The 22,235-nt window shown below is 39.3% G+C and overlaps 1 protein-coding gene across 1 annotated transcript in view; it reads right to left on the minus strand.

Annotated features, from left to right (window-relative positions):
* The window catches only part of LOC123983974 (neurexin-1a-like), a 286,657-nt gene that overhangs the window by 152,052 nt on the left and 112,370 nt on the right, over positions 1–22,235 (minus strand). The window contains exons 6-8 of the mRNA XM_046070492.1: positions 12,103–12,404; positions 7,959–8,120; positions 3,606–4,047 (exon numbers count right to left, since the gene is read on the minus strand). Coding sequence (XP_045926448.1) covers positions 3,606–4,047; positions 7,959–8,120; positions 12,103–12,404 — 906 coding nt within the window. The remainder of the gene's footprint in view (positions 1–3,605; positions 4,048–7,958; positions 8,121–12,102; positions 12,405–22,235) is intronic.

The raw sequence follows: 22,235 nt of genomic DNA on the forward strand, positions 1-22,235 counted from the left end.
CAAATCTCTCCATGTGATTGGATTCTCTGTAGAGAGAGACACTTGTGAGTGGGCTGTGGGGTTGGGAGATTTGTTGTCTATGTGTGTGTGTGCATGTGCACATGTTTCTGTTCGTGGACTGTACGTGTGTGCATGTTTTTGTGTGTGAAGTAGTGGTGAGCGTGCCGTGGTAGGAAGTGGGGCTACAACAGAGCAATGTCCGTGTAATGTCTCTGATGAGTGACCTACGGCACTCCCGGTCCAGAAGCCCTCACTTAAAAGCAGAGTGTCTCTTAGCGTCTCTAATGCATTGAGGTTAGAAGATGCTGTCTGAGAGCGAGAGTCCATTTACAGGGTGGCTTCCAGCAGGAAGAGCCGAGCTAAACTAAATAGGGCAGGGATCATTATATGCCATTGTCACGGCTGCAGGAAAAGTTGCACATGGAGGACCCGGCTGCAGATAATTATGTCTGGCTGTTGTGTTGCACTTTTGTTTTGAGTGATGTGCTTGGTGGTGTGTATTAATAAAACATCAGATGCACAGATGAAAAACAGAGTGTACCATATGTTTTGTGACTCATGCGCTCAGGGGACTAGTGAATTATTTTCTTATGTTTTAAAATGACCTTAATTCTATAAAATATTAACTAGAATCACTGCCCTGCAGTTGTATGCCTCTGCCAACCACTCAAGTTGCAGTTTCAACTGTCCAGACTTATATAATATATATAGCAAATAATAGGAAGGAATTGAATAAAAGCTATAAAGTATACATTTTTTGGCTAAATGGATGTTATCACTATATTGACATGAGTTCATCCTAGTAAATATACATTGTTTGTTTTTCATCAACGTAGTGGATAAACAGGTACACATTTACGTGATTATTATGTAAAGATGTATTCTTAAAGAGGATAGCAACACAAAATGTGGTTCTTTTGTTTTCTCCTGGCATATTTAGATGCAAAGCCTCTCTATGAGCTGTAGATGAAACTCACTCACAGGATCACGTTTAGCCAGGCGCTCAAAATTCAGAATGAAGCAGAATGGATGAGCGAGAGGAAGCCGTGCACTGTGCTATATTGTTTATGGCATCTGTATTTGTTTTATTGTGTGAAATCTGGAATCGCCCAATTCATTTGTAAATTTTGGCTAAAAACCTGTATTGAGGTTACAATGATCTTTGACATTTGAGTCAAAAGTGTCACCTATTCAGTGACAAACTGTAAGAAATGGTAATCAGTTTCTGAGTTATGGCCAAAAACGTGTTTTGTGAGGTAACAGTCACCTTGACATTTGACCTTTAACAACCAAAATCTATTCAGTTGGTCCAAGACATATCGGATGAAAAAAACTCCCCAAAAAACAACATAAAAAAACCCCATGTATTTACGTTTGTTGAATGTCCACAAATAAACAATTTTTTTGAGTTCTAATCAACTCTGATATAAACCTAATATCAATATATTGCAATTATTTATGGACATAATAAATTTGGAAAAGCTATTCTAAAGGTGTTTTACCTCACTCAATTTGCACAAATCTGCTATTTAATGCACCATTAAAATTACATGTGTCCTGTGGGAATGAGAAATCGCATGAGGCCTTTTCAGTACAAAGGAACTGCAAAAATTCTAATGCTTCCATTTGAGGTACCTTGCACACATCATTACACACTGCAAACAATGGTGCTTTGTGCAGTTCATGGAAATCTCGAGATGCAAGATTTTAGGTTTAGGAGGACGGCTTACTTGCTGAATTTAACTGGCTTAAATTTAAAGGGTCAGCAAAGATAAAATAGCACTAGTAAATTTCAAGATTGCTTTGTAACTTTAAACCACCATGTGTGAATGCACTGTGTCGCCAGTCTTTTTATTTTTTTACACGTCTCACATGGGAAGTCATACTGCAGAGACCTCTTTATGTTCCCTTGTAAGTGTTGATGCCTTAGACTTGAGGAAAGGAAGAAAAGTTATTCTGAAATGTCATTAGTGCACAGCTCAGCACAGCACTGTGCAGTAACTGTCTCAGTCCTGGGAGAGACCACCTCCTGTTTCCATGGAAACGTAGGCAGGGTAGACAGAGAGAACAGTGAGTAGAGAGACCTCGACTAACAAAAAAAAGATGTCTGATAGCTGGTGTGCGTCAGTGTGTGTGTGTGTGTGTGTGTGTGTGTGTGTCTGTGTATTGTATGGTGGTATGGATGTTGTGGAGGTTAATACACAGATCATGAACGTCATCTCATTTGGCAAGGCAGTGTAAACTTTGGTTTACCATAACTAAATGTTGTGGATTTATGTTATTTGAGAAGTCACCCAGTTTTGTCTTCCACACTTATGTTAACTTGAATCCATGCCACTCAGCACTGTATATTACTGCATACGACTGTATTCAGCCACCTCAGCTAAATTACAGGAGCGGCATTTAGTTTGAATTTTACAAAGTAACAACCTCTATGATTAATGCAGTTGAATGTGCAATTTCAAAAAAAGCCCCTGAATGGGATCTATAGCTCTATAGCTAAATTTAGACCACAGCCTAGTGTGGCTTTGAAAGGTAATGAAACAGTTAATCTAATTTCCACCTCTTGAGATGGAGTGGAAAACATGGTCAAGGGGTATATCTAATTTGCAGCATGACATTGCAAGGCCTTGGCTCTAAGCACACACTAACAAATTGCTGCTTAGATAAGCAAATCAACAGGGACCAAAGCAGAGCAACCCAGGGCTTAGAGGACACAACAGGAGAAGGGGGCAAAGTTATTTTGTGGCAAATATGCTATTTGCCACAATCTGTAATCATGACATATGACACATACTTACCACCATCTGAAGTTAGGTTACTATCACCAAAACCTTTTTTAAATCAACTTATTACAAGCATCTAGTGAATATACTATTCTGTGGTGGTGTAGTATCAGCCTTGGTATCGTAATGGATGTTTTATTTCACAGAAAATTGTGAACTGTGACCCTCCAGTAGAATTTGTGTTGGAGTTAAATAATTTATCTAGCTGGGGCACAGCAGAGCCCGTGCTCTAGTTTTCTGCTGTATTTTGTCCTGCTTGTATGAGTCTATGATAGTCATTCAGACTATAGAGTAGTTCACCATAAAACATGCAAACAAGCAAACATTTTCACGTGCAGATAGACAAAACACAATCAAAAGAAGAATTTTTGACAATTTGACATATGCAGCGTAACAAATCGTGCTTCAAATTGATTAGGTATTTAGCAGATATCCGCAAACATATCTGAACCATGCAGTCAGATTGTTAAAAGTAAAATAAACTTCACTTGTTGGATCATTTTCCAACACCACTGACGGGTATTCAACTTCAGCAGATTTCTGTATTTGAAGAACATTTTGTTCTGTTTCATATGTGTTGTCAGATGTGTGAATGTTTCTCAGTTTTCCCTTGTTTTACATCTTTTTAAAAAAAATTCTGTACCTGTTTTGTCAAATAGATTTTCTAAATTTGCTTGTGTTTTGTCCACTGCACGTATCTTCTTAAGCTGCAACATGTGAAGCTCTTGGCCCCCATTGACCTAGCAACAACAGCCCACACTGTCCCTTTATTTTCCCATTCCTCTAAAGATTGTATATGTTAACAGGCTTGAAAGTTACCTGATCTGCCATCTCGCTGGAAGTCCACATGGTACCACTCCCCGTCATTGACTTTCTTATTGACTGCCTTGGTCTTTGTGGTACCTGAGCCCATGTCCAGAAGCAAGTACAGATGGCCATCCAGCATCTCAATGGCAAAGAAGTCCACCTTGAGAGTCTGGGGGCTCGTGGAATCCTTCGGCTGCTGCTTGGGCTTGCCATGGCTGAAGAGGAGAAGGCCGTTGGGCTCTGTGGTGCGGAAGTCGAAGGAGATGGAGCCTGTCTTCTTAGCGTTCCACTTGTTGAGGATTATAAAAGACTCTGGCGTCTCGAATGTGATGGGGTCCAGAGTGGCCACATTCTCGCACTTGAAGGCCACAGTACCATGGACCTTCATCTTGGGATCACCCAGCTTGGCCAGCCTGGATAGCTCAAGTCTCACGTCGTTGTTTTTATACACAACCTGAATTGGGAGAAAAGAAAGAAAGTCAATCCCACACATAGCAGAATTTCTCACCTATAAAGTTAAAGATTGACTTCTATTGCTGAGCAATCGAATAAATCTAATGCATAATTGCTTACAAAAAATTAATGAGCTGGGTATGTAAAACAGCAGTTGTTCCATGTCACATTTCACCCCCTCAGGACAGTGTGTCATAAGCAGGGTTTGCACTGCTCAACCCTTGGTCATCTTTGTCACACTGCACCTATGAGTGAGGAACTGTGTTTACGTGGCACCAAATGTCACTCGCTTCGCCCTGCTTTCTTTGCTCCCCATTTGAAGCCTTCACAACACATGCATTGTGTACTCTGGCTAGTGAAATGTAAACAGATGAGACATCCATTTTGACTTTTAGCTTCAACTGAAGGATGAGACTGTCTGAATTAAAAGACAATGGTGATAATGGTCGGAGAAAATTATTCTAGCATCTCCTGGGATTGTACATGAAAAGTGAGAAGGAGAGTGATAAATCTAAAATGCTGCCTTTATTGCAGGTGTGAAGTAAAATGTTGATCAAGGTCCCTGTCACAGTCTGTGATTAGAATAGAAGAGGACAGATGATGGATATGTCTTTCTAAAGCAAATTAAATTTGAGTGCATGAGCATACACATTGCGTCGTTCACTAAACTCTACATATTTTAGAACATTTATGAAATGCAAAAATCGACATACTTTTAGGCAGAAACCTTCATATCAATACCAGTTTATATTCTCAGACATTGTAAACCAGACAGGGTTTGGCAGCAAAGTGCTAACTAAATGAAGTGCATTAGTGATGTGACCACCTCAAGTGCCAAGTGCTCTAGAGCCAAGGTGCAGAAGCAGTCCATTACAAAAAAATAACACCAATTAACCATGGATTACAATCATTATCATAGCGCTGACCATTTTGCCGACTTGATAATTTTCATTTACTGTTGTTTGCGTGTTTAGAAATCCAACAAGAGAGCTACTGTAATCGGCAGCAGTCGAGACAGCCATAACCTCGTCATTATCCAATCTCCGTAATGAAAGAGTATCTTGTGCAAGTGCAGCTGTAATGGTGATTTCCGTATGAGACACTAATTAGCATTTCAAAACTTTTTTCATTAAAACATCACTGTGTGGTGGTCATGATATTTCAAAATTCTCTCACCACAAAAACACACCACCTTTTGAAGTGTTTTAATATAAAGTGTCAGTCTGGAAAGTAAATGTTATGAGGGCAACTACTTTCAACACAAAGCTGTCAATAGAATGAGAGGCAGAGGGATAAAGGAGCAATATAAATATACCCTTAGGAGGCACAAGCAGAGCCAATGATCTCTGCCATGCTGATCTAGCACTTCTAATTAAGTAAAGTCACCATTATGGTTAGCATGCATATGTATTTACAGTACATAAGAGAGTCATAATGATGAATCTATATAAATTTCAATGGAACAAATAAAATGAGTTACAGCTGTGGAAATCACTGTCCATGTTCTTTATTTGCTGCCATGCTAAGCATTCACCTGAAAACAGGGACAACTCCGATGGGAATGCATTTGCATGGAGCATTATGTTTATCACTGATTCAGATCTACTGTGTCTAAGTGTTCAGGTAGAGCACGGTAGCGGTGCATCAGAATTAGGTAAGCTCAGCCTTAGTTTCTTGTAAATGCTTTGCCACTGACTATACGAGACTGCACTTAACCATGATGATAACATGAAACAGATAACGGCTGGCTTTTATTCCCACATCTTTGTCTTCCCTCTAAAAAGAAAAAATTACAGTACGCTCTCACGTCTGACACAGAGCCAAATGGGATGTTTAAAAGATTTAATAGGACTAGAATGGGAGTAAAAAGGTAATTTGACAAGAATCTCCTGATACAAGAAAGAATGTAAAAAGGAGTAAAGGAATCAAAGATGATATCTCTGCCTACTGGACGTTAGTCGTGCAAACTAAAAGTGAAGTAGATACAGCCAATAACACAAAATCAATTCTTTATAGTCAAGACTAAGGCCACCTCTCAGAGTCAAAGGATCTTTGGTGTGAGCTACAACTGGTGCTGCACTAGTAGTACTGCACTAATTTGTCATCAAGCTAGAGCTGTGACAACTGAGCTATTACTGCACCACTGTTTGTTTCGCCATCAGAACCAACAGGCAGGCGTGGCAACTCTGACTGGAATCTGCACACAAACGCTGCAGCAAGCCATTTTGGGAACATGCCATCAATCATGGCCCACGGCACATGATGTTGAACCACTGCCTCTCATTGTTAGCACCACATACACAGGAGATGACCTGAGACGGGGCATCTGTTTAATTCAACAGACCTGATAAGATGATGCAAGGGGCTTGTCAATGTACTAAAAATGTCAGCAACAAATAAAAGCGAAGTAAATTAAAATAATTATGGATTTTACAGTGTATGGACTTAAATTTTTATTTTAGTATTGATGTCTGCATTATCTGATAAAACTAAATCATAAATATTAAAATGATCATAGGAGCAAATAAAAGAGGGGAAATAATGTTTGTCTCACATCTCCTGAGAACAATCAAAGAAATGCAACGTATAAGTTTATGAGCAATTCAATATGTCAGGATAGAGTGAGAGCAGCCACTGTTGTTAGGCTGACCATGCTTAGGGTGCACCAATCCCATTCCCTTTGTCACCACATCTGCAGTACCTCAGAGATGTGTAGTTAACAAATACACTCCCCTTAACAACCACACCTCTAATCAGCTGTACACGGCCTGCTCATTAAACAGAGCTGCCTCAGACCTCTCCGAGAGGTTCATGGAGGATGACAGCCTGCGCTTTAGGTGAGAGACAAAATGTAGGACACCAAAGGAGCAAGAGAAGGTACAACAAAGAAAAATGAGAGAGACGAGGAAAAGAGGGGAAACAGTTTTTTGAATTAAGAGATAAATGAATGGATCATTTTTCTGTACTTTAGAGATTTGCCTGGTAGATATATTTGCACATCCCCGGTGGCTCCTGAACTAAATGCTTTAGGTCAGAATTCCTATTAACCAGAAAAAAAGTGCTACAATACAGCATAAAGTGATAGGTATAACTTATGAACCCTCTGGTGAAGAGATTACCTCTTCCTTTCCTTCTCTTGCGTCATCTCTAGGGAAAAAGTGAAGTTTATATGCCTACTCCTAGAATCATAGAACACACAAGGACGAGTGACAAATGACTGTAAGCCATGAGCCAGATTCAAAGGGCCCCTTACGCCACAGAGCATCCAAGATACAAAATGTGCTGAATTCAATACACATCACCTGACAGCATATATATCAAACAGTGATGCACATTTCTGTTCCTTATGGTGTGCTGTTTTTTTTCAAGGTGAGGGTTTTAGCCCTATTTCTGGCACTGACATTCGTGTAAATAGACCTTGTACTGCTACCGACAACAGCACACGTGACAGTAATAAGGTTAGTCATTAGATAAGTGATCTAAGATCATATCAGCCTGGTACTACTTGCTCCCCAGTGAAAGAATAGTGAGGTGTTAAGTGTGTCAGTTAGCTGACTGCTCATGAAAATTCAACTGCCTGATCTCAGGATCATTGGCCCCCTTTGAAGTGCACCTGACAGAGCTGTATGAAGCCTGTACTAAATTCCACTCTAAGACAGAGTTCTTCATGTGCGGTTGTGTAACACTTCGATGTGCACGTGTGTGCAGTATTGTGAGAGCACTGAGGGGGCGGTAAAGGCAAAATAAAGTTTGTGTATGTGAGGAAAAGAGGAGAAACAAACTAAAGCAAAGGGTAAAGGATGAGACAGGGTCAGTGTGTGGGTAGAAGGGCCTGTTTTGAAGTCCTAAGGTGAAGCCAGTCATATCCTGTACACCCACCAGCCTCAGCATACACACAGAAGTGGTGTTTACCTCCTTGAGGCAGCCCATGAAGTTGTTGCTAACTGGAGATCCAGGCAGGTCAGCTGTGCTAGGACTTCCTCCAACATAGAAAAAGTCATCAGAGCCTAACATGGTGTAGTCTTCTTGTGTATATCCTGTGGTGGTCAGAATCCCATCCACGGATATTGTCACCTAGACAAAGCACAGGGAAAGGACATGCTATACTCAAGACAGCCTATATCCTGCAATGTCATTGCCTTTCCTTTCTTGTGGTCTATGACACACTTCCCTATGTTTTTTAAACCCATTTTCATGTCTGTTTTCATTGACTTTTTTCTTGTTTTTTATAATTATTTTGTCCAGTTTGATTAGTTGGAAGACTGCAAGCCTTCGAAGGAATGCTGTTCTTGTTAGAGAGTTAGTAAACTGCCCACACTACAGTGTTAGTATTGCCCCTACCGCAACTTAAAAGTACTTTAGCAGACACAAAAATGGTGTTAGTAGAACGTTATCTAGGTTAGTTTAACTATTAATTCCGTATTAGTACGTCCAGCAGTTCTACAAAAGAAAGTGCCACTAGGTTAGAGAGGAAGCACATGCTATGAAAATCACAATCACTTTTTAGTATAGGACAATGACTGAGGGTATTAGAGACAAAAATCAGATGCATGCATTTGTCTTTTCTTTTTGCTTACAAGCACGCAAAAAGAAAATTTTTGACTGGGATACAGATTCAGTTTTTTGACACTTGCAACAGAGTCAGATGCATGAAACGCTCATGGACACTGCAAAATCACAAAGAGAAAAAAGAAAGCACCAGAGTAGCACCACTGACAAACACAGCTCAACTGTTACATTCATGTTGACAAATGGGCAGTGTGACATTTGCAACACGTAGTCAAAGTGCATGCCATGCAAAGTGAATGGGGATACAACTGGCTGAGCCAAAGAGCATCAGCAGGAGAGGGTCCTCATTATTAACCACAGCTTGATGCAAAAGGCTCGAAATGATGCTCCTAAAAAGGTGGATCAAACAGATTTGGACAGGAAACAAGTGAAATAAAGAGGGTGAAACCGATGAATGAACCAAGAAACTAAAAAGGTTTCGAAAAGTAAGCAGAAGAGTACCAACCGCAATTTCCCTTTTTTTTGTAAATGACGTCTACAATAAAAAAAGAAAGAAAAGAAACACACGGCAAACCCAAACTAAGAAACAATTAGAATGATATCTACCGAACAATGTAGTTTGTTTACCATAGCGTGTCCAATGCCTGAGTGCTTTGTGGAAAAGGGGGGAGAAAGGAAATTAAAAACTGTGAACAGAATAACGATTGTTACTCAAATAATATATGATGGTCAATACTGTTAGTACATTGTTAAACGGCAAAAACCATACTGGTTAGTAGAATGACACATTCCATGAATGATGTTAGTTTGTTTCCAAAGCATGTTAGTAACATAGAGAAAAAGGGCAAAATAAGTTTAACAAGAAAAAAGCAGACCAAGGAAATAACAAGAATGCTCCACAAGAGGTGCCAGAGCTCAACCAGTGACCTCATGGTATTTTTGCACCATGTTCTGTATGTGACCAGACCGTTGAGTAGCAGAAAAAACTCCCTTACGTCCTGACAAAAGGTTATGATTGACAGACATCAAATGGTTCATAAGAAGAAATGCCTAAAGAACATCAGGTGACCCTCTTTGACAAAGTCCCAAGTTCAAGACCATTTTAAAACTTAATTTCTTTTATGTTGGTATTAGTATTTGCATTCTTTGTACTTGGTTTTAGGCTTGAGACCAATCCAGTGTATCAGACCTTCCGCCGCTCATACTATACTGTACCTCCGTTTGGTCTTATTGATGAACTTTAGGATCACTTTACTGCAATGAGACAAAGCAAAGAAGACCCTGATACAGAATGAGGAGGATGGAATTTTGATTCCCCCATAGAGCATGCACTCAATATGCTTGGTTTTCATTCTCAATCTGAATGCGGGGAATGTTCGAGCTGGCCAAATCCTTCGGTTTGCCAATAATCAATTTGCTGATTGTGCAAAAGAAGCAGCTTTGGTACAGAGGTGAAGAAAAACGTTTCCCACCAAATGAGCAGGTTCAAATCTAGAGATGTTATCTTAATGATGTGTTTGTAAAGCTTTGAATAACTTTCCTTACAATCTTGTATTTTATGTAGGTCAAAATAATCTGTTTCATACTGTAAATAGAAAGAAATGTGTACCATTCTATTTAATGCAGACTAAACAGTTTTAACGGGTTGTACATGCTTGCTAGGCAATCTTGAAAAGGTCAACTTTTTTGAAGGCCACAGTCTATGTAATGCCATTAAATTATAATATATAATATATATTAAATAAAATATTTTCAGCACCTAAAGATGCTGAGCCTAACACTAACCTCACTCTAATCTTGACAACACTCTGATCCTAGATGTCTCCACCTAGCTTCTTTACTTCTATCAGACTGTCAGACTGTGACTGCAGTGATCTGCACCAACCACATGGGATCTTAGCATGCTGTCGACAACATCCAGGAGCATCGCAATTGTCTAGATTGTCTTGAAGCAGTAGCTGTGGATTCATTGCAGAATGATGTCGCAAAATCTGTCTTCCACCTGTGGCCAATCAAGCCCTGGAATACTGGAGGAAACCCATTTGTCCTGTTGTGGCAGACTACCTGGACAGAGTGAAGTCATAACACAAAAACCTACTGTGAAAGGAAGCAGTGATCAGGATCCTGCTATAGTTGTGGCACCTTTTAGCCAGCAGGCATGTGAGATTCCAGCCAACAACGGACTCAGTCATGGCTTACATCAATTCACATGAGAAAGTCGGTTGTTATTGTTGAAAGCCACTGAGAACATGTTAGTGTGTGCCTCAGCCTCATCTTCAGATATATCATGGATCTAACAGACTGTCATGTCTGTCACGGGCAGAGTGGCAGCTGCACCATGACACTATTTAGCCTCGTACAAATTTAAGTGAATCTGTTTGCAGTACAACAAACAATCACTGACCTCTGTAGATTCACTCTTGCCAGGACAATCTGTTCTTGCAGGTGGATGCGTTTGCACATGCGCTATGACCAAAGGCTCTGTTGTACACCTTCCCTTAATCCCATCAGATTCCTGCTCTTGGTGAGAATCAGACAAGAACCAATTCTTTTGATACCCTAGCCAGCCCCCATTTATCAGCAGCCTTGCCACAGGCGAATGGCACTATCGGTGGGATGTCTTAAATGGACCATCCTCTGATTTTAACAAATGTAAGTAGCACAGGCTGCTGAGTGGGATTTCGAAAGACCTCTTAATTTGTAAGAAATCGTGTGCTGTCTAACCACGTCACACTGCCTTTACAGTGTCTTTAGAGTTATTAATGCAGAGGTGAGTCTTCAAGGCCATGTAGGAGAGAGCCTATAGATCACATTAGGAGGGTTCTGCCTGTATTTTAAGAACTTGGATTTTAGTTATGCTTTACATATATGTTTATACATTATCTGAAACTTAATTCTTCTTCTTCGTAGTCTATTGTGTTACTGTTGAGTTATTATTGACTTAACGCTTTTTTCATGAAGAAATTCCTCAATAGTGATGTCATCCTTTGTTCAAATGCGTGCTCAATAACTGTACCAGCATCTTAAAGAGTACTGCCTAACTAAAGTAAAAATTTGTGGACAAATGATTTTGTGACAGAAAAATTTCATGTTTTATTGATCCAGATTATTCCCACTGCACGGGCATTTGAGTGGAGTCATATTTCAATTTCACTTCACTCAAATAATAACAGTGAAAGCTAATAGTGAAGTTGCTAATACACCATATGTTAACTTAAACAAGGTAGAATACATTAAACCCAAATAAATGTAATTCTTCTCCTTTGTTGTCTAACATCTGAATGATCCTGAATGCTTTGAAGGCTGTTTTAAAGCAATGTTCTTATTGTTCTCCCTCTAACTGTAACTTCATAGAGTTCTTATTGCACATCTAGATGTCCCTGCTCACTTGTGGTTCTGTTTTATCTCCACCATACACCGCCATGATTAAATTTAGCAATCCAATTACAATGTCTGGAAAAAATAATATATTGTAGGATGGTAATGATTTAAGTGCATTTGTTTTGATTCATTTACTAAGTCTCTGCATCACCCTCTGTACTGTTACCTGACGTAGATTCCTTGTTACTTTGACATCATGCCAATCATTGTCATTAAATTTCCCATTGACTGGCTCCACAAGAGCTTCAAAGGCTCCAGACCCCAAATTAATGACGAGTGAGACAGCCCCATTTTTCAGTGCCAGGTTGACGTAATCAGCAGATTTGCCCGTGTGCAGCATCAGTCCATTCCTCTGTAGGGTTTTGAATGACAACGTGATTTCATCACTGCTGCTTTGAATCGGGTTCAAGGACAAGTCGTAGCAGAAGAACTCAGATCCTTTGAAGGTTGCGACATACTCTTCTTTTCCTGCGGAAACAAAGAAAGAGAAATGCATTGCATTAATATCGTGGCCTCTTGGGTGACTGTTGGGAAGCTGTCAGAAAAAATGAAAAAGAATGTCTCAGAAATGTTGGATTAATAATAAACCGGCAAGCTGAAATGTGATGGAGGGTACATTTAGAGATGTGCTTACTAGCTTTCATTGACCAGCTAGTACCTACCTTGGCCAAAGTACAGAGAAAGTGTGTCGAGCATAGCACTGCATTTCTTACCTACTCTATGTCACAATACATTTGCACAGTACTTACATGTATAGTACCAGACAACTGCAATTTTTGGACTTCACATATCACACTAAGTAAAGGTCTACCTGGTACACGATGATGAACTTGTTGTGACAAATTTATATCAGCTTCATGAGGAGATTTTAGAATAGTAAACATCACGTCAGCCCGTCTGATCCAACACCTCATTCACACACAACAATTAGACACACAAGCATAAAACAATTTGATATCAAAGCACCCTAGTAGGGATAGGTCATGATGTTTCAAATAGTCATTAAATTTGTAGTCATTAATTTAATGTCATTAATGATTTTAAAATTTAATGTAGTCATTAAATATCAAATAGTTTGTGCGACATGGTGTCAGAAAAAAAAGAGTATGTGGCACGTTCAGTTTGGTTACAGCACTGTGAGATGAGCTAGAATAGATGCTCAGGTTACAGCCTAATAGTGTTAAGGTTTTGTACTGTGTTCACTTCTGCAGAGGAAATAAAGTTTGTTTTGCTATTCATCAGCAGAGCAGTCCAGCTACGTACTTTACTATTCTCTTCAGCACTGGCACAGCACTAAAACGAAGTGTGGAGATACGTTTGCTGCCTAATACATTACCAGCTACAAGTCAGGCTAAATTAATCTAAGAAACCAGTGCACTCCTAACTACTCAAAGGCCACAAGCGCAGGAGGTAAAGCTAGCATATTACAAGTTTGTAATAACTATTCACTTTATTTGAAGCACTCTCTCTGTTTCTGTCTTTGTGTGCATGTGTGTGCAGGATTTTCAAAGAATGTGCGAATTGGATAGTATATATGCTTGTACTGTCCATCCCTATACCCTACAACCTAGTTAAAAAAATTTGTGATATGCATTATTGTAACCAGGTAATTTAAAGTCTACACACCCTCCTCCGCCAGTTACACAGAGACATACACAAACACACATTTAAAACTTACTACTACTGAACAATTATAGGTCTATAAATTGACCCCTTCAGCAATAGAAAATAATATAAAGCCTCTCTCTCCTGACACAGAGTAGACGCTAAAGAAACTCACTGAGATATCTTTGTACTGTTACACAGATAAAATGAACCACAGTAGTCCGCTGTCTGTTAGGTTCATTACTTGCTCGATTGATATACTAGCGTTGGTCCGATAAGGGGATTCACGTGTGTTAGTGTTGCCTTTGTGTTGACAATATGTCATGAAATCTGATGTAAAAAACATATATCAATTAGAAATAAATATTTTAAATAAAGCTTAGAGGAGAAATTCAAATCACACACAGACACACTCCACATACCGACCACAATGACAGTGACTCATGTGACAAGCTATAGATGTGGGCCACAGTTTGAATTCATATTTCTTACAGCAACCAATAAATATCTTTATACTTCTCAATATTGCCGATATATAGGTTCATTAATACATTTTCACTCTTAAACCTAGAGTTGTATTGCCTGGCTTCCTTTTACTTCCAACTAGGCCTGGGCAATAAAACAATAACAATAATTACCAAGATATAATTTTCCTCAATAACAATATAACAAATGTTCAATAAAAGGTTTGATTTATGTCATTTGAATCAACAATTTGACACTTTAATTTTTTAGTAAGATATTTATTTTGTTGAGGAAAAGGGACTAGAAAAAGATTTTACTTAATTTTACTCTCGCATATTCATCATAATTGTTTTGAATGTTCTACCTCAGATTTGTTAAGTGATCCACTGTTTGGGAAGAGTTTGTCATGTTCTGACCATAAAGAATAGTTTAAAGTCACAATTAACCATCTGATTTCTTCAACTTTCACTCAGGAGCAAAATTCAGCCTTTAAACATATATGAAATAATGATTTGACATTTATTATGATAATTATCAATATTGAATGATGTGACATTATTTATCATGCTAACATTTTATGGCCCAGCCCCACTTTCAAGTGGGGCTAGTATTTAGTATAGTCCAGTATTTATCCAGTTTTCTTATCCACAATTTCCCAGAACTGTTAAAGCAGAAACAATTCCTGTAACAGCTACATATGGATAGCTCCCATCATTAAAAACATGCAAATAATTCAGCCATATAATGTCTTCTCTCAATACACTCGAGCAAGTTGGCGCTCATCAGACTTCCTCAGATTTGACAGGGGCTTGACAAAGCAAACATAACCTTGAGAAAAACCATAACACTGTTATTGAAAGATGAAAGCAAAGCAGCACTGAGCGTCAGAGGGTGATGCATGTGAACAGCCATTAGAAAGCGTTTAAAAACAGGTTTAGACAGATAACAAGCCATTAAAGCCACCAGCAGAAAATAATCCACCAAAACACAAATGGTCCAAAGCATTCAATTATCATAAACGGAAAAGTGCTGCACATTTATATGCTCTTGCCAGACAAACACGGACACATTCAAATACACACATGCTTAGAGTAGCACCCAGGCATGTATACAACAACGCAACAAACAAAAGGGGTTGCTGTCCACAACAATTTGTCACGTCATTGATTTTCCCTTTAAGGCACTATAGTGCACCTGCGGGAAACTGCAAGGGCCCGTAATTGAAGTTGACTGGATCTCACCACTCTTTGGCCATTCCTTCAACGTCTGAGCCCCCCATCAGTCGAAATGAGAGACCTCTACCCTCTTCACTAAACCCACCCATCCCTGCTCCACAAGCTCAGTGACCACATAACAAATGGAGCCAATAGTTTGGGGTCATTCTCATCTCTCTCGCCACACATCCCCACGCCTGCACTTCACAGTTAATTCCCCTGACCAATGGAGAATGAACGGTGTGTGTACAGCAGGGGTGTTGTTAGGAATTTACAACACTTGGGGCTCAGCCCAGAGGCAGTTCCAGGACGAGGGGCGTATATCACCTTAGAGAATTGTATTTCCTTTCACACACTGGCAGTCTGATGCACTCTGACGTAAACACATGTAGGTCTAAATGAATCAGTCTGCACTCAGCTGCAGTATATTTATAAAAAGAAAATGTGTTCCAAAAACCAATCAGTCCATTTAATGATATGCCTCTATCATTTGACCACCCTTGGAGGTGATTGGAGTGAATATGAGATAATTAAAGACACAACATACATTTTTACAATGATATTGACACTGGCAAAGCATGCTAGTGCTTCAGACATTTAATGTTTGGAGGCGTTTCAACATCAAGCTCACAGCCAAGTCAAGTGTCAGGCCAAGCTAGCATGCAAACTTCCATCTGGCCACTAATAGTGTTTATCTCATGAGCGCACAGCTCGTTTTTTTTAGCTGCCTTTCCATTGAGCTAATGAGCTATTCTTCTATGCTAACTATATTCCTTTAGGGGTTTTTTTGGGGGGGTGGGGGGGCATACCCTGCATTTGTCTTTAGCTGGTATAGTATTTTCTGTCTTGACTTTCCTGTTGGTTCAAGCCTAGACCTAAATTACACTGCTGTGTGTAGTGTTTTTGAACACTAGGGGAAACCGACTAATGTCAGCTTTTGTGCAATTCTTACGGCTAACATGTTAATAAACAAATAACTGTTTAAACCCCGAGTAGATTTAGAGAAATTGAGCTGTGTGTTTGTAATTAAACTTTTTTCAGTTTGTAACTCTTGAAATGTTGCTATTTAACTGAGCTTCAGTAACGGAACCTTGTCCAAAGTGAGCTTAAAGGGTAACTACACAGTAAAATTCAGCAAGAAACCTCTCCCAGCATATATTTAAAAAAGTTACATGTGATGCTGGGAGTCAGCCGGGGGAAATTGACTGACCACCGCTCATTAGCATGGACAGCGATGTAGAGCTGGTAGTCAGAATTGGCCAGCAAAAAGAAGCTACCAACCATGGACTGAAGCATCATACATAACAGGCTTTGGAGTCTTGTCTATTACATTATGATTAGGAGGGGCCAGTCAATTCTGCTGAACTTTTCAAATTTTGAGCAGAAAGAGCAGTTCTTTTCTTTAACACACATGAAATTCAGGAATTAAAATTACGTGTATAAACACTGTATGCCAACAGGAATCTATGAGATATACTAAAAAAAACTTTAACTATCTGTCCCAGCAGCAGTGCCGACACACTGAAAGTACCATTGCAAAGTGGAGTTCAGCTCTTATCTCAGAACTGTTAACTTGTCCCAATGGAGTTTACAAGTCTTAATTTTCACCCAAACTGCAGCTCTACTTAGAACTACTAAGCTATTTAGCATCTTTTAGCAACTTTATTGCTCTGGTTCAGTCTCTGCTCTCATCAGCCTCATTTCCAGCCACAGGAGGCAGCTAAGTTCAGCAAAAAAGCTCTGATAAACTGACAGCCCAAGTGATACCTGCCCAGCACACAGCAGGCAGACAAAATTAACAACTAGCTGGTGAACATAGTGCAGGATTTAGCAGCTAAAGAGCCAAGTAATATGTTGGTGGAGACAACAACACATCCTAGCTAAAAGGAGCTAAACATCTGTTAGTTTGTCAGAAACAAGATCAAATGAATGTTAATGTTGCTCTGCGTCTACTGGATCTGTGTTCAAACACAGTAGCTATAAAACCTAGAATAACAAGTCAAACTTGTGTGATGACAGATTAATGTTTCTTAGCTGTAGCTTTAGTACTTAGCTATTTTCCCATTAATAGGCAGTGTATGATCAGCATAAGCTTGTGACGAGTAAGCTGGAAGCAGGTAAAAGCTGCAAAGTGAGGAGATACAAAATAATATATAAAGAATTACATAAAATTGTGCTTACACAGTAACAATTTGACTTTACATGTCATGTATACTGTAAAACATTGTATTTATTCTACTCAAATGACATAGGACCGTGACTGGCAGCACCACACCAACACATAACAGGCATAAAAAATGCTAGCACAATGGTGTGTAGCTCAACACCCACATGTCATATTTTAACGCCAAATCATGTACCAAACTACTGACGACTAAATCAAACATACCCCACCCCCTTTGAGGAGTTAGAATATTCTGAAAGTAAAATTTGACATTTACATATTGCTCTTTACATTATGCTTAAATTGTGTAATGACTTCCATCTGAATTCACCTCATTAGCCTTCTATATGAAAAGAGTGTCTTGAATATTTTGTGCATTCAGTGTATAATTTCTGAGCCTCGAAGGGAAGACCATAGCAACTCAACTAGTGAGTGGTGCGTACACCTGTGTGTGTGTGTCTCTTTTTAAGACACAGGATCGCAGAAGAGGCAGCAAACTGCAGCGTTAATATCTTGCAGCCAGTGAGTCACTCAGATGTGTCATTTTCATGCAAAAAAAAAAGAAGCTTGATCTTGAGGAAGACTACTGTTTTGTCATTGTGCTCTCCGGGGTATTTGGGCGTGTCCCACTTGTCTCTCTCTGCTGTCCTATGGTCTACAGTCAATCAAACTACAGCAGGCTGCCGGCACCTTAATGCCCTTGAGTCATGACACTGAATGGGAACATGGATGAGAGCCAGCTCCTTTAGTCTGTTTTCAGAGAACAGAGGACAGAAAAAGACACGAACAGAGTGAAAGTGCAGCTCCTAGGGAAAGCCATAAATAGATGCATAGGTAAAAACTTGTCACAGTCTGTTGTTCTGAGTCATCCAACCCCTTTTCAAACAAAAACAGAAAATCGGTGTCTTCACCGACAACCAATTTAGACCAGGGTGCTCACAAGCTGTAAAATTTAACCTAAAAATATGTTTTTTCCGAGTTTAGGATTGTCCTCTGCCATATAAATTGTTAATAAATAGCATGTAATTGTTAGTGCCATTCAGGAACCTCATTCTCTATGGTCACATTACATTTGTGGTTGTGGTGCAGAACTAACTACACATATTAATGGCAGTAATGCAATTATCTGTCACTCAAATTAAATCAGCGTCACAAAGAGTAAAAGAGGTATGGTGCTGCATGAAGCTACTACAAACTGCTATGTATACCTCACTGCAAAAATAGAAGAGAAATCATAAATGTCTCCAAACTATCATTTAACCCTTAGTTAACAGAAGCTGAGCACATAGAATCCAATTACTCATTTATTATGAAGCACCTAGAGGCCACAAGGAGAAGCATATGCAAAACAGTGCCAGCATGTGACCGGGCGAAACAGGAGGCTCCTCATCAGTCACTGTGCTCTGACGTTAATCTGGCATCTGCTTCTCTATGACTTCTTTTTCAGTTAGCTTGCACCCAGGGGAGCACACTGCCTGTCAACATCAGATCATGCCACAACAGTCTGAAACAGACTTGGCAGGATATGAGAAAAATGACTTATAAAATGAAATATCAGGGGTAGCTTTGATTGTAATTGCCATTATTCAAATCTGTGGCATTTTTGACCTGGTGATGGTAATTAATAAATTGTAAACATATAAGTAAAAGTAAAAAAGCACAGGGACAGGTCAAATGATGGAAAATTATTAATCAGTTAAAATGGAAATATATCAGATTTAAGTCACTTAAAGCATTTTTAACACATACAGAAATCAGTTAATATCATTATTAACATAATAAATATGATTGTCCTCCAGTGTCAACAGAGACAGAAACACAGGATGACACATAACAAGCAGGACAAATGGTTATTTTAAGTGGCTGGAGTAGGGGGTATTTTAGGTATTGCTAAAACAGACAGTTATTATGTTGCCCATCTCCAATGGTGGCGTCTTGTTCATGACAGGCCCCAGCATTAACTGTGACAACACCATCAAACTCTACATCACTGTTTTCTCCCTGTCAGACATCTCACTAACTCCCAGGCTCCTCGCACCACTAGAAATAACCTTCTTCAGCTCACAGTAACAAGCTGAAGTAAAAAAGAGCTTGCTGTGCCACGCTCAGTTTTCTAAGGTTCAAAGGAAGTTCACAGTTCTGGTAAAAAAAAAAAGTAAGACACACTCCCAAAGTAGCACCTGGGGGCTGCTGTGGCTCAGGGGAAAGATCGGCGGTCCGATCCCCGGTCCTCCAGTCTCCATGTTGAAGTGTCCTACGGCAAGGTACTGAACCTGAAATTGCAGTGCCACTGTTGAGACAGTGTGAATGATTACTTTCTGTTTCTGATGAGCAGTTGGCACCTTAGCCTCTGTTATCACTGTGTGAATGGATGAATGTGACATGTGGTATAAAGTACAGACCATTACCTGTGGATTTTTAAGGATAAATAAAATAAAATAAGACAGATGCTAAAAGCCTTGCAAAGTGGAGACCAAAGTGACACTGGATTTCACTCTGTTCCCATTCATCCTCTGTTTCCTTGTTTGACTGGCAGCCTATTAAAATGATGGGAAGTTAGCGTCATGAAGACGGCCTAAGCCTCTTACGTTATGACAGAAGAGAGAAGAGTACTGTGAAGTGCTGTATTCTTTGAGAACACATTTTATTACATGATTATCACACCATTCAAACCACTTTATAAAATGTCTCAAGCAGCTCTCTGCCCGCGAGGTAGGCATTCCCCAATACATTGATTGTTGTATTTCATATCAATTCTTGCTTTTTATGTCTCATAAAAATGAACTCTCTGTGAAGCGGATTGTTTTTATCGCTGACTGTGTTGACAGAGCAGCAGGAATGGGCAAGAAAGCCTCAATTAGCTCAGTTAAATGTATCCAGGCATTTAACTGAAGGAGTCAGCATGTGTAGATGTGTGTGTGCTTTACGCATACCGAGTTCTTTCAGACACCACACTGTGCTAGCTTAACGTACAGTGTCATTTAGATTCACAGTATGAAGGATGTCTTGCTGTGCTCAGAGAGTGTCTCCTCCCCTGGTGTCAGTCTGCAGACACACTCCGTCCATAGTACATTTAGTCATAATTGGCTTCGCCTTTCAGCTTGTTATGAAGTATGGAAGCAGGCCTCATTTAGGAACTTATTAGAACACTGTGGCTCATAATATGTGGCTCATAATCTGCAAACCAATCATTCAAGGTGTGTATCTGTGTGCAAATGTGTCTATGAACTGGCGAACTGGACAGCAGGCAAGCTATCTAGTTGTAGTTTTTCTAGGTTATATGGTTGTAACTGTTTTAACTTAGACTTTTTATTCAAATGAATGATATTTAGGTGTATTGTCATAAGCTACTGTCTCAGTTTTGTTAATGGACAAATGTGAACTTGTGATTAAATTAATTGACTGCTAATCTATTGGTTGGTCAGTTAGATGATTTTTTTAGTTCATAAAATGTCAGAAATAAGTGAGCAGCCCAGAAAACTGATTTCTGAAATAAAAACCGGGGACATCTTTGATTTGGTCAGTATGTAATTAAAAATATAATGTCATATATGTGAAATAATAAAGGGGGACAATTGCAATCTGTCAAATATAACCCTAATGATATATATATACATATAATATATATAATCAACTGATTTCAGGGCAGAAATAACCTTTCAGTCAATAAGCAGATGCTGCAATCACTGTCTGGAAAGAAGAATATTGCAATTTATGTGTTTTGGCCATTTAAACATATTTTAAGATGTAAAAAGTACTAGTTCAGTTATAATCTGTCAAATATAACCCTCATGAATATAATCAAGTATATTTTCAGGGAATCTACCTTTCAGTCAATAAGTAGAAGCTGCAGTCGCTTTCAGGAAGTGGAATACTGCATTACATGAGTTGCATTTCAACAGGCAAAAGAGATCATGTCTTTATTTTATATATAACTAAGTAGAAAGTCATGTTAATTATGGGCTTCATTCCGTTTTCCAAATATAAACAAGGATATTGGACATATGCCTACCAAACACATATTCCATCGGCAACAACAGGCTTCTATTATTGCCTATAATCATGTGATGTCATGCCTGGTTACGCTATAAACTGCAAACACTTAATTGGTTACAATTGTGATAATTCCATTGAAAGAAACGTTAAAGTATCACAAAGACAAACCTTTGCTGTTACCACTGACATAAAGTGATGTTTATTTGCACGTTATGTCTGTTTGATCCAGATAAAAGCAGCTCTAACGTTCGACGTAAAGAAACTGGGCGATAACGTTACAGCTAATGATGCTGATGCGGGCTCCCGCGGACGGCAATCCGTTTATATGCCCTGCTGTCCAGTCTTTCTGGGCACGTAAATTTCAGGTCCGTTAACACCTTACACAGTCTATGATTAGCACACAGTTAAAAACGGAGCTCCAGTCGGGGACAGACCACCAAAACTGGGGACTGTCCCTGCAAAACGGGGACGTCTGGTCACCCTATCACAGGGCCCAATTTCACTTCATAATCACATTTGTGTCAAACTAAGAGCCCAAAACCCGAATACCGGTATATTCAGTTTACAATTATATAAATCCTTAGATTTAAGAAATGGATTTGCAGTTTATCAATTGTTTATAGCTAGGCAGGGGTCAGAGCCCTCTGTATTTGAACTGATATAAATTCAACTACACAATAGAAATGCAGCCACATGACTAAGAAGACACAAAGAAATATATCCAGAAACAATCAACAAACTGTCCATGTGCGCAAGACCGTAACGCTAACAAAGTGTTAAATTAGCCACATATTCCATGTTTTGTTTACCCTAAATGATTTCCACACAGCCAACAGCATCACAGATATCATCATG

The sequence above is a fragment of the Micropterus dolomieu genome, linkage group LG15 (assembly GCF_021292245.1).
Source record: "Micropterus dolomieu isolate WLL.071019.BEF.003 ecotype Adirondacks linkage group LG15, ASM2129224v1, whole genome shotgun sequence".
In the NCBI taxonomy this organism is placed as follows: domain Eukaryota; kingdom Metazoa; phylum Chordata; class Actinopteri; order Centrarchiformes; family Centrarchidae; genus Micropterus; species Micropterus dolomieu.